Source organism: Lycorma delicatula, chromosome 3 (genome assembly GCF_047948215.1).
Source record: "Lycorma delicatula isolate Av1 chromosome 3, ASM4794821v1, whole genome shotgun sequence".
Classification (NCBI taxonomy): Eukaryota; Metazoa; Arthropoda; class Insecta; order Hemiptera; family Fulgoridae; genus Lycorma; species Lycorma delicatula.
Genome location: NC_134457.1, coordinates 129,209,018 through 129,223,627, shown reverse-complemented (window position 1 = coordinate 129,223,627; position 14,610 = coordinate 129,209,018). Strand labels below are relative to the sequence as shown.

The 14,610-nt window shown below is 31.8% G+C and overlaps 1 protein-coding gene across 1 annotated transcript in view; it reads right to left on the bottom strand.

Moving 5' to 3' along the window:
* Positions 1-4,273: 4,273 nt before the first annotated feature.
* The window catches only part of LOC142321208 (rhodopsin, GQ-coupled-like), a 302,038-nt gene continuing 291,701 nt past the window's right edge, over positions 4,274-14,610 (bottom strand). The window contains exon 7 of the mRNA XM_075359205.1: positions 4,274-4,507. Within this exon, the coding sequence (XP_075215320.1) occupies positions 4,274-4,507 (234 nt within the window). The remainder of the gene's footprint in view (positions 4,508-14,610) is intronic.

The window sequence follows — 14,610 nt, the reverse complement described above, 5'->3', positions numbered from 1 at the left end:
CAACAATTTGAGTTATCACTGCGCCTAAGAGGGTTAACAGACTTCCGGTGTACAAGATCTTCCGATCATATGTAGGTCGCAGTAGAAGACTAGTTCATTTTTAGAATACGCGTGTCCAAAAAAGCAATTTTTACTCTGCTTAGTTTTAAAAATAGGATCAGGGGAAATAATTCGAAGCAATTCATAAATATTGAAAAATAATTTTTTAACATGAAATGAATAAAGTTTTATGGTTAGCTGTAAAATGTGAAGTTGGAAATGATATTTGGAGTTTATACAAGAATCAGCTGTAACACCTTTAATAAGAGTGATACAGAGAGCAGACTAAGCTGTACTAAAAGAATGTAACCTACTACGCTATTGTTTTTAATCTGTACTTTGCAAAAAACTAAAAAGAGAAATTTGATATCAGAGTAATAACTTAGAGTAAAAATGGACAATGCTAAGTTGATGAAAGTGTTTTTTGCGTTATCTAAATGTTAAAAATAATTTTAAAAGAATTCTTTCTAGTTTTAAGTGAAAAATACTATAATTAGCTAGCTAATACAAATATATACAAGTTTAGAGGAAGAAAACTTATTCTCTTTTTTCGCTTTAGCTGTTTTTTCTTATGGTTAGTTTAGATAACAAAAGTAAATAGAAAAATCTAAATAAGATAGACATCAAATGCAAAATAATATCAAGTTAGGTACCACTGGAATTGAAAATAAATCTGCTGAAAATAAATAAACATTTAGGGTTTGGTAAGTAAATGTCTGAAAATGATCTATATTGAATGTAGAACAATCTCACTACGTTCAATACTGATGTTTTAGACCAAAGAATAAGGTTGTAGAATCAACCATGATTTGGTTAAATTGGTTTTTAAATTATAAACGTGAGAGAGGAAAAATATCAGATTAAATTATGAAAGTACTCGTACTTAAGTTTATAAGATGTCAGATTCATTGAGTTAAAGATTAGTGCTTAGTGCAGAAGAATGAAATGGTCAAAATCAGTCTAATGGTGAAATGAAACCTGGTTTGACTGTTTCTAACTGAAATATTATTTTTTGTTCCATAAAAAGTTCTTTTTTTAATCAGGATAATTTTATATAATTACCATTTAAATACTTATTCGGTTTTGTCGAGGGTAAAGTCTTTATGTACTTAATTAAGTTTGTACAAATATATGGAAGTTCAAAACGGGTCCATGTACAATAATCTATTATTTGTATGACAATGTAACTATATCAAAAATTCAAATCTTATCAGATATCATTAAAACAAATTTATTAAGGTTTACATTTTATTCACTTGTATTACTAATACTACAAATAGTGTGCGAGAATTTCTCATAAAAATTTTTACATCTTTGTACAAAGTAAAGGAAGTATTGTAATCGCGAAAAATGTCGGTTTTCAGATTTCAACGGAAATATCCATTATGACTATCTCTGTATCCATATTGGCTAGTTTCGACGTGAAATCTGTACATAGGTATGCATGTATGTAACGTATATACGTACGTACGTATGTATCTCGCATAATTAAAAAATGATTAGCAATTAGTATTAGGATGTTGAAATTTTGGATTTAGGACTGTTGTAACATCTAGTTGTGCACCTGCCCTTTGGATTGCAATCGACTGGACCAAAAGTGTCCAAAAAAGCCCAAAATCTCAAGTAAATTGAATATTGGACTTTTTCTTATCTGCAGTAATAAGCTCTCATTGAGAGATTTTCAACAATATTTCAAAAGTGGTACTTATTTTCATTACTTCCAGAGTTATAACCAAATGCAATTTTAATTAATGAAATATTTGGATCTTAGAAGGGGAGGGCACATCGATTCAAATCAGACTTCAACACTTTTTAAATTTTTTTTTTTAATTTAGGCATATTGATTTATTAATAATTATTAATCTCCGAATGCAAAAGATTTTTTATGATAAATAATAATTCAATAATATTAATAAATAAAAAAAATGAAAAAAATATCAGAAGTTATTAATGAAATAAAATTTTACGTACTTTTCATTTAAAAATATGTGTAATGTAATTTAATAGGCGTACAAGGAACTTATGTGGTGCCCAAATCAGATTTTTTTATGAATGATTACTGACCACTGTGATAACGTTTCTGATTTTTATTCGGAAGGTTTTGGGTTAAAATCCCTTTAAGGCTTACCATTTTTCGCAGCTACAAAATTAGTTACTTATTGAAAAAAAGGATTATAATTAGATTTATGCATGTAGTTACCAAAGGGAGAGAGAGAAATATAGAAAATAATCTACCATAAATGTAATAAAAAATAGTTTTAAATGCCCTAATTTTATAGTTGAAGCCTTTATATCTTTACCTTATTTAAAAATATTTATATAATCATGCTGTCTTATAAAACTGAATTTTTGGAAAGCTAAAATGATACTGAAGATAAATCTTACTCCAAAATACTCTTCTTGCCGAATTTTTTATTTACATTATATGCAATTGAAAGGAAGTATTTTTTTGAATGTTTTATTCGTAAAATGACATTTATTAAAAGTAAGAGTTTTATTTTTATATTCTTATTTAATCTTTATTTAAAGGATCAAAAGTTCTTTAAAGATGAAAACATAAATTCTTTTAATCATCATTTCTCGGTTTGTTTTTATTAGCGAGAGTAAACAAAGTTATTTTTGCATTTTAAGTAATTAAAACCATATCCTTTAATATTTTTAATCTTAAAAGAGTTCCCTTTAATATTTGATAACTAAAAAACTTTTCTAATACAGTTAATACTTTAAAAAAAAGTAACAAAACTAAATCAGAAATGAAATGAATATACTTTATAAGCTTTATTCTGTTATATGCTGCAATTATACGGGTAAAATTTTTTAAATGATCCTTTATTTCGTTCTCTTTTGAGAATTTAAAAGATCACCTTATGAAAAAAAAAAACAATTATAATTATATATGAAAAATATATAAATATATATGCGTGTGTAATACTCAACACAAGTAGTCTTATAATACTGTATGCCTAGCGCTTTCATCCAATTGATGGCTAGTGAGCAGTAAAGCATTAAGTGATTTGGATTTGCTTTTTCCACTGATTACCACTGGACAACAAAATTTCGTGTTTTGTTTATTACAAGAATGTTAGCAGAATCTTAGGTATTTTTGAAACCGATTCCAACTATGGAAGTGGTTTCTTTCTATTAAGAATAGCTTTTGTAATTACCATTTTAAAAATATTATATGAACAATTTCTACGCACCTAAAATCGACTTCTTTTGGGATTCTGTTGTATTTTCTGTAGAGAAGACTTGTACAGTCTTGAGATTACAGCAGTAGTTATCCAGCATTCTTGGGTTCCATTTCATCTTAGCATCACTTATATTAGGGAACTTGTTTTTTAGAAACGGAAATCCAGTTTCAACACAATTCATTGCTTTAACGAAATTTTTCATTAAACCTAGTTTAATGTGTAGTGGCGAAAGATAAATTTTTTATTATTTTTTTTATTTTTATCATACTAAAGTTATCACCAGCTTTTCTTTGTTACTGTTTTATGTCTATCAATAATATAGTTATTTTACTATCTAAAACAGACGCAGATTTCATCCACAAGGGTCAGAAAATGTTGTAGAAATGCTGACAACTGTGATAATACATGGTAAAGTGAGGATTCATGTGAATTCCTTCTCGACAATAGATTAGTATGGCACAATGCATCTGAACCCCTCAAAATTTAGTTGATACTTATCTTAGCGATACTACATTTTGTTCACCATATAAAATGACGTGCAGTAAACATTATTACTATTAGAGAAAGCACCTACTTGAATTTAATTTAGTAATTTTTCTGTTTTCCAATTACTGAAATCTCACAATATATGTTCTTTCATTTGTTGATTAAAGAGAACGGACTGTTAAAAGTTTAACTTTAGAATAGAATATACAGAAACAGGCGGGTGATCGGTGTAGAGGTAAGCTCTCTGGCTTCTAGATCAGTAAATTGATTCGGATACAGTCCATAAAATAGTTTGGCATTTTTTCAGCTGTCATTTCATACATCCCACATTCTTTGAAGAAATATGCGCATAGCGCTTTCATGTAGAGGTCACAATAAAAAATAAATAAATAAAAATGTTATGAGTTTTCAAGACACGATAGATTTATTAGTGGAAAAACGTAGAAAAATTACTTTTTTTAATATTTAATTTACTTTTATTCTTCATTAAAATTTTATTTTAAATTTAATAGTAATAAAATTATTATATATAATAATACTAATATCTAATGAATGAGTTAAATCACAATGGTTACTTGCCTTTGCTCTGGTTCACTGTGGTAATGCTTTGTAGACCCTTGTCGCAAAGGAAAACATCGGAAATGAGCTTGATGTCGGTTATTAGTCATTCTCAAACTACTCGGAACTCTAGCGATACTTTCTGGACTGCCTCCAGCTAAATACTGTCTTAGAGAAGCTCTAAAGTGAGGGTGTGAGAGTCCGTATACAATTGGATTATAAACAACAGATGCCTGCAACAGAATATTATACCACATATTGAAACTTAATTCTCATCTAAGATGCATGTAGTCAAATGAAGTTATGAGAATATACCACATAAACCATACCATATAAACAAATTCACAAAAATAAAATCGTTTGAATTAAAACTATATGTATTTACTTTAAACCATTTTGTAACAGACTATTCAAAACGAATTCCATGTTAGTTTATTATCATTGAAGTATAAAGCTATTGTTTAAATTAATAGAGCGTAAAAAACAAACCCTGATTGTAAACTGTCATCTACCTCTGAACCATCCAATTTCAATAACTACCTTTTATATTGTAAATTGATAAGAGAATTTTTTTTTTAATTTTCAGTTCTATCAAACTAGCTTATTTTTTGTGAAACAAATTTGAAATGAAATAAACTGGGGTTAAATAAAATTCCATTTACCTTCTATTGAAATGAAAATCATTAAACATAAAAAAAACCTAATTACAACAAAAGCTTATTGTTTGTACAATACTTTTGTATAAAATGAAATCTAATTTTTAGTATTCCTGAATACAATTTAGTTTGGTAACGTGTGTGTTTCTGATCGTGTCCACAAACTGGTCAGTAATTTGTGTAAATATTACCTTGAAAATTAAAGCCCAATTTGATCAAAGTTTGGAATAAACGTTCTACTAAATATTAATAAAGATTTTATCTGATGTGAGAAAAAACTGATTCCTGGAAATAATGCTGTAATGCTGTGCATGAAGTACTACAAGGACCAGGTGATTAAAATTGTTTTATAAAAATATTTCTACGATTGAATTGATATAATGCAGTTTCTTACAGAAACGAATACGTTAATTTTTTTTTATTTTACATAATCCGACTTTCTTAAGACCATATGACCCATGCAAACTGTTTGAGGTATAGGAGGTCCCAGTCATAGTTTTGTTTTTTGAAAGTAAATTTGATTTTTCAGCACCCGTTATTATGAACTGAATATTGGTGTTATTTTTTTTAATAAAATACCATTTTATTGCACTAATAAAAAAAGAAATCTTAACATTTTTATTCCTTCTTAATGGTTTTATTTTTCCGTCGATTCAAAAAATTTGGATTTTGGAAAATACCTGTTTTTGTAGAAAGATATTTTAATTAACTACTTCTTGTTGATTTGTTTTCAACCTTAAAAAAAAATTTAAGTTTTTTCTGTTAAAATCATTCTTAAAAACTTAAATTTTGAAAACCAATGTGGGGATCAATAATTTAAGAATTTTTTTCATGATTCTTATTATACTGGGACATAACAAGCCGTGCTATATGTGATCCGTATATAAAAACAGGTATGTATTTTTAAATCAGTGAATATAGTTTTCTACTGATTCTGTTGATAAAAGAAAAGAAAATTCATTTATTTAGTTGGTAGTATGAATGCATTTTACGAATAACTTAAAATAAGCTCAGTTTGAAATTATTTTACACTAGCTTTAATCTTAGTTAACAAAAATCTCATCATGTTTTAATTAGAATTCATTTTTAATTTTTAATTTAATTTAATTTTTTAGTTTAAATATATTTTTATTAAAATTGAAATGAAGATAATAACAAAAGAAGACCTTTTTAACTCTATTCATTAGTTCAGGTTACTGAAAATGATATAGTCATGGATGTTAAGGTAACAGTATGCTATCAGTGCATAGATAAAATAATTATATTTAGTTTATTTGGTAATATAGTCATTATAACTTGAATATCAGGATTTCAAATTTTTTTATTTTTTTTTAGAAAATCAATAACTGTGTAGGTTAAGAAATTTTAATAAAGCAATTAGATTCGTTATCGTTTACATATTGCTTAACCATTTATGTATTTTAGTTATATACAAATATCGATATTTAATTTATAGCATCAGTAGTAATCTCTGATGGTAAAAAAGTGAAACAATAGTTTATTTGGGGTCTGTTCGCGGCCAGAATTTCAGCGTTTTTCTTACAATGTCATAATGTAGGGAGAACCAATGTTTGCTCATATGTCGACTCGGAGTTCAGGAAAAATTTTGGGTGAGACCTCTGTTAGGCGTGACTCGATTACCCAAGTGTTTTAAGCCATTGCCCGTCCCAGCAAATCAATTACGTCTCGAATTATTGCAGTTTTCGAATTAATGCATTTTTCTTACCATTTTATGATACATGGAGGATTAAGTATTTTACGGTGTTGTCTTATCCAGGTTTTAGTTTGGTTTCTCCTGATGCGTCCAGGCAAATGTTAGAGCAGTTCTATTCATTTTATATCGTTGATAAATAATATTTTCATTAAATAATAAAAACATTACAATACCATTAAAAAATCAAAATGGAGAAAAATTATGAAAAAAAAATGAACTTACAACCTTATAACAAATTGTATTGTGTACTATAAACAGTAAGTTTATTTATTCTGTACTTACTTATTTAAATAAAATATCAAAAAAATTATCTCTGCAATCGTTTTTTTTAAAGAAAATGTAAAAAAAATATGCATAATAAAATTTTTATGTAAAACGTATTGTTTATAATACACAATACAATTTATTATTCAGTTGTTAGTTCAACTTTTTTCCGCAAGATGGTAATTAATGGTAGTTCATTTTTTCCGCTAGTTGGCGTCTCATTCAAAATAAACCGTGAGCACATACATTAAACCAACGTACCATGCTTATTTTTTTATAAAGAGAAGATATAGTAGCATTAGTATATGTATTTACAATTCGACTGCTATTATTATTGTTATTAAAATTATACTTATTCATTTTAAACTGAAAATCATTATTAGTTAACATGCTTAGTGCTTTTTCTAAAGAATTGCGGTTTTTTGTTCGCATTAGTGATCCTATTTGTTCGAGTAAGCCTCTTAATAATACTCTTAACCCTAACATTTTTACATATTCAATTAAAACATTTGCAATTACTGCCTCTTTATTTGTAAAATATGCTATTTTCATGTTAAATAATTTTTGTCTGCGTTCATAATAATTATAAAGAGTTTCACTATTCTCCTGTTTTAATTCAGCTAATTCTAAATTTAATGTGAAACAATTTCTTTTGTTGAGATATACATTCAATAATACTTGTCTAACATCTTTCCATTTATAAGAATTTGATCCTATTGCTAATTCTAACAGGTTATTTTATTTAAGAAATAATTGTAGAAAACAAATAATTTTACAAGTCGTGTGGATTGTTGGCGACATAAAATTTTGCTACTAATTTATCACATAAAATAATGAAATGATATATTAACGGATCACCTGTAAATTCTGGTAATATGTCTAAAAATTCTTTTTTTAACACTGGTACTGCCATTTTTTCATATTATATTAATATACTACAACAAATTGTATATATTACACAAAAAATTATAAAAATATTTTTTATATATTTTACTTAAATTTTTTTTATTTACAGTCCTACTTTTAACATTATGTAGATGCTGATCGGGTTACCTTCAATGATTGGGTTGCCTTCGTACATTGTTTCCGTCGTCGATTGGTCGTGCCATCGATGAGCGGTTAGTTGATTGGAATTATATTTATTAATTCTGTTGACTGAAAAACTTTATAAAGATTTGCTTTCTTCTACGTCGCTGCTGTTCTAAGATAGAATCGATCAGCTTGCTACCCAGACTACTGTCAACTGCTGAATTCGATGTGGACTCCGACGAATAATATTCTCTTACTCTCGTAGTCCGTTGCACGTCGTTAACGATAGGTTGATCGAAGAAATTATATTCATTAACATCTCAAAATGATTTTTATTTAGTTTCCTTCATTAACCATTGGAATCGAAATTGATATCACATGCAATATCACGGCAAGACACTCACCCGATGCGGATGCTGCCGTCCTTTAGCAAGTTGTCCGTGAGTAGAGGCGGAACCGCCACCGTTGGCGATTTTGTATCCTCAAATGAGGGCCGCAGGGAGAGGACATTTATCATCACTGAGTCTCCAGCCGTCTTACGGATATCATGCACTAAATCCACCTCAGAGGTAAGAGCGTCTACGTCCTGTATGAGGAAGTGAACACGTCGAACCGGACGTAACTGTCGTGCCGTCCGTCCACCTTGTCCAACTTTTGCCGGCGTAGCTGCTCAGCAACATCTCCAGTGTCTGTAACTCTAATCTGAAGATCCTCCCCTGACCTCACGCGTGGAGAGTATATCTGCTTCGTTCGGCGACATGGAATCCTTTACAGCGCAAAGGAGATCCGCATACGTGCGGCCTGCCGTCTGTCGGTTTCTTCATCGAGACCCTACCCACTGTGGTACCCAGTGATGACATATCTGTTTGCGCCCGGAGCTTAAAAGAGCACCTCCGAGCCACATACTCAGTCACTTGATTCAAATGAAGTCCCACCCTCCCGTGAGTCCCACAGAAACAGGCATTGGCATTCTCACCCAGCACCAACCGAGATGATTCCATCAAGCGATTGACCAAAGTTCCTCACCCTTAGATGTGTCCACTAACTCCAAATAATTCAGTCCACCTACGTCTACTGACACCGGCCAAATCCATCGCACGGGTATTGCCAGCAACAATCTGATCAGCACGCAGTGAGCCCGATCGAATCATCGGGCCCGCCCAGGGCATCTCCTCCAAAAACGCTGAGGTGGCCCAATAATCTGCTTCTTGTGCTAGGTTGACCACTCACACAAGGTCATCAGCTCCATTACCAGTACCGCAGTGGACGTAAATACCTCCTTGGGTCATCTCTGGAGTTTCAGCCGGGGTAATTCGCTGTCAACTACCCAACTCTTCAGTGCCTTCCGAACATCTGCCCAGATGTGCGGAAGAAGGCACGTCGGATGTGCCTTCTGCACATCCAACGTTTGAGTGGCCAAATCAGAAATAATTAAATAAGTTTGCGTAGCTTTATCCACTACTTCTAACTGAGTCGACCGTGCCCTCTTTGGCTCCTCAGATGTCCTCCAACATGTCTCGGAATAGTCCCACCTTCCGAGGAATACCATCTATATTATGGAAACAATATCTAATCTCTGAATTCGTATCTACAGTTTGGTTAACTAGAGAACTAAGCTGCCTAACGTAGCAGAGAAGAATAGCGTATTATTAGTTAGACACCAGTTCCGCTTGCCAGGCTCAGAAGTCACACCACTCATCACCCGCACCTCCTTGAGCTCTCCTTTTTTCATCGGGAGACATACTTCCGATTCAGATCCAGGTCTCCTCCCATGAGGAGAAGGAACTCCTACTGCCCGCCTTTGATTTCTTTTTCTCCTCTGTAGCCGGGGAAGAAAGATGCAGTCGTCGTTTCCCGGCCGGTCGTCTTCAAAAACTTCGGTTTAACACGCACAACAGTACGAGAGCTAGCTGCAGGAGGCTGAACATCCTCCTCAAATGGTTTGGCACCAATATCTCCTCCAAATACTGAAACCCGCACACCCGCAGCCCTCTACCGCCGCCGGATCGATGCCTCTCCCTTCTTTCCTTCTCGAGGTATGCTCAGTACCCGTTCCGCAAGCCTGATCTCCTCGACCGCCATTTCCACAAGACTGTCACTTTTACAACTCTCTAATTCAAATTCATAGACGATAACCCGGCAAGGCCTCCCGCCAATCGGTGTAAAAGTCTCCGCGGGGATATCTCCGGGCTGATATTCTTCAGCCATAGTCCAACAAAATATAAATAAACGAAATCATTTGGTTAATTTAAATCAGTCAATGATTCAAATTAATTCAATCAACCAAGTATCCGATTAACAAGACTATCCGTAAAACACAAAAAAAGAGAAGTCTTTAAGTATAAAGAAAATTTGAAGTTCAAAACATTTATAAAACAACATAGCGTGAGGGAATTTATTTCTAAAAAGTTGCCTGCTTGAAACAGCTGATACAAAAAATATTAAAATTTTTCTATCTATAAACAAACGAAACAACGAATAACAAAAAACATGAAAACGAAGACACAGTGGGCGTCATCCAAAGACAGAGCAAAAACAACACATCTATACTCACAGATCTCAACCGAACCTTGGATTTTTTAGTATTTTATTTTTTTAACTTTGGGTCTACCGTTAGGTATTGCTTTAGAGGATGAGATAAATGATTTGTAGCGTGTGTGATAATGCCATGCCTGAAAGGGATTCGAACCCGGGACTTCCGGATGAAAGGCCGAGGCGCTACCCACTCGCGCCATGGAGACCTTAGTATTGAATGATATGAAGCACACGTGGCCTGTGGAATGCAATGAGTCAGGATTTTACTGTAATATAACATATATATATTTGTTTATTTTTGAAGTTATATCAAAGTAAGATAGTTTTCAATTTCTATCAAATAGATGGTACATAGATTAAAAAAAAATAAATAAAATTTTACTTTAAACTATTCAAATGTACAGTCACTTTCGTTACTTCAAATAACATTTTATCTTGGCTTTGGCTGAAAAATTTATTTCCGTATTAATAACTGTTATAAGAATTTTAACATATTCATCTATATGAATTTTTAAAAATATTTTCATTGTATAAAAATTAAATTTTAAGGATAAAAATACATTAGTAAATGGGATTTATGAGAATGAAAGTTATGATTTTCAATCTTTACCGCAGAAAGGGTTTAAACTATGTATTATATAAACGTAAATGACGGAAGGCGTTAAAAACTTTGTTATAAATATTAATTAACAAAACTATTTTAACTAGGCCTAATATAAATCATATCATATCAAAAATTATTATTTGACTTTATCATAATGTACATTAATCATAAATATACGGAATTTGTTATTCCACTTAGCTATTACTAATCATGATATTTTAGAATAAATAAAACACATAAAACATATTAATGACTTAAAAATTAGATTTTGGTTTATTTATACAACATTAAATAAAATATGCAAATTGAATATTTAAAAGAATGTTTATATTATACACTTTTATATATATGATATAATATGCATTATACATATAATAATATTGCCAAAGAAAAATATTAATTTTATCAAGCTTTTTATTCTAAAAGCTTTTTAATCATAAATAATATATTATATATAATTAAGCTGTTCATACTTTAATCCATTTTTTAAATTTTATTTATCATAAATGTTAACTAAATAATAAACAAATAATAATGATTAGCTAGTTATTTATGCGATTTATCTTGAATGGTTTTTTGTGATTATTAATATAGAGAAAATTTAATGTTTAAAAAATTATTCCTTTTTTTATAAATAACAAGTCACCAAATAAATATATATATATTTTTAATAATAAATTATCCTCTGTTTTTGATACAAGAATGAATAAAAATGAAATGTAAAGGTTTTTTTTCAATGGGAATTTGTGTTTTGATTGAATTAAAGTATGGTAATTTAGTAAATTCTACTGATAGTTTTCTTGTGAATACTTAATGTATTATTTCTGAGTATTTACTTTCTAAAAGAAGATATTTTTCTTGTTTGTAAATAATTATTTGTGTCAAAGAATCGTTTATCATTTCTAGATGCCATATTTAAAAATCTTACATCTCATTTACACTCTTCGGTACAGAAATTATGGTGAAAAGTGCCCAATATTATTTCCGCCATTTAAAGAAAGAATATCTCTGTAAGCTTGAATGAATCTTGATAAAAAGTACGTTCTACTGTTAAATAACGGTTTAAAAAAAAATTTTATTAAGAACTTAATTTCATAGTTAAAATTTTATCTTTTTTTCAACTGCAACCTCATAAATAAAGGATCACTGATAATACTGACTTGATCCGATAGAAATAGTAAACTATATTCACAGTGTTATCTAAATTATATTTAAACTAGCTCCCCGTCGCAGCATCGCCTACACTGTATGGTTACTTGCGTTCCCGTAGCGTTTAATCTTTTTATTTTATGTTTTGTCGCATAATGACTTCGACTGCACGTGGCACTTACTAGGCTTTTGGTAGTCATGCTGTTTTTGTCGTCGATTGACTTCGACAGCTCGTTGTAATTACTAACCTTATGGTAGCCCAGAGAAGTGCTGTTGTCATCGAATGGCTTCGACGGATCGTAATTCATAACCGTGTGGTGGCCCTGAAAAGGGCAGTTTTTTGCGTTAGCTCTGAAAAGAGCTGTTGGGCCCGGAAGCTTGTCTTCGGCGAAGTCAGCCAGTTGCGGCTTGTCCATTGAAGTCAGACCGAGCTTCCCCTCAGCGGCAGTTGGGTCCCCATTACAGCACTACAGCGTGGCAGTGGTGGCTCTCAGAGCCCCGTAGTGTCAAGTCGGCGTCGGTCGTCCTTCGCCAGCACGGCCGAGGCGGTTCTCTCCGAGCGATCCCACGCTGGACCGGCTACTGCTGCTGAGTCCGCCGGCCAGGGCGATTGAAGCCCGGCAAGCTGGAGCTGGAGCGGGAAGGTAGCGTCCGCATCCAGCGGCTCCCTCAGCGGGCTGGCCAGGCCTGCTGCTTCGGCGGGGATGTTGGCATTCGCCGGGACGTCCCACGTTGCGGCGGCCAGAGAACTTTTTCTGTCTTCTTCCATCTTCTTCTTCTTTGTCTTCTCCAGGTGGTAATCGACGATGAATTGAAAATCCACCCTCGTGCACGCTCTTTTATTGGAGCCTGAGAGTGGCGGGGCCGCAGCGTCGCTATGGGGAACTGCGCGGCGGTTGTGATGGTGTATCAGTGCGTACGTATGCTGTGAGTCAGCTCACATCTGAGTTGCTAACATGTTCGTCCACCAGTATTAAACTAGGCATATATCTGGTAACAGTTTATTAGGCAAGTAACCGGAGGCAGGTGCAGCCAGTCAACAAACAGTAACGGTGGCAGTGGCTGTGGTGGTAGAGCCACGGCGCCGTATACCTTCGCACCCCTTAAAAGAATCGAATTAAAAATAACCCAAAAATGGTTTTAAAATATTTATCGGGATTAGGTAAATTTACAATCATTGCTAAAAAATAATTTTAGAAGCCTTTTTTTTTATTTTATTCAATGCCGGAAAATGTGATTGAAATTGAAAGATCGAAAGTGTAGTCGCTAGCGGATGTAGAGATACAGTACAACGTATCTTCAATTAAACTACTTGGATATATTTAAATTAGTTGTAACGCGATTTTATTTTGGTACTAGCTGAATATTGAGGATCGTTCTTGTTTTAAATTTGTGGTTAAATTAACATTTTAACGAAAAATTTATGATAAATTTAATTTAATTTTCAGTAAGTTCTGGTTATTTTGTATAAAAAAAATAATAATAAAAACTGATTATGATTTAGGTAGTTATTTTTTACTGCGTCAAAGAAAAGTAATAGATATTTATAAAAATTCTACCAAAGATAGAGCTACCAACAGCCAAGCATAGAAAAAAATACGCATAGAAATCGTAATTTTTTAGAAAATTATTGTCTTACAACAGATAATTCCATTATATGGAGGCAGCTGGTGGATAGTCAGACCAATCTGATACTAGTAGTGCAGTTAATTGAACCTAATGCATAGCAAACCGATAACACACGAATTCAAGCCGAAATAAAAAATACTATCCTTTTAATTCTGAAAAATGAGTGAGAGAAGTTACAATTTAAAAAAAAAATCGTATTGTACTGTCTGACAATAAAAAACAGAGTTATTTTATGCTAAGATATAATCTACCGGTTCATTCCCCTTCCTATTCTGACGTATATAAAAAAACACTCCAGTTTCAATAGTATGGCGTACAGTTATTTTTCTTCTTTGTATACATATAATGTAAATCTAAATAGAGCATCTCTATGTATATGCTACCATTTTATTTAAATGTAATAACTGATAATTTGTTTATAGTTGTTTTAGAAAAAATATTGTAGACCCATGCAGAATGTGAAAAACATTGTTCTTTCTTACTCAATCTCTCTCTCACCCTCTCTCTCTCTCTGCTTTGCACAAGTATTTTCTTATAATTTTAAAAATAAAATAACCAAACAGTTCCGTAGTTATTTCTTAAAGTAAAATATAAAAAGTAATACTTGTTTCTATTCCTGATACTTTTTATTCTTCTTCATTAATTTTAGGGTAAAAATAATAAAACCGGAAAAATTTTTATTTAAAAAACGCGATAGAGATGTTTTGTATATGTAATTCAATGACTTAATGAGATGAGAATGATGATATGTATGAC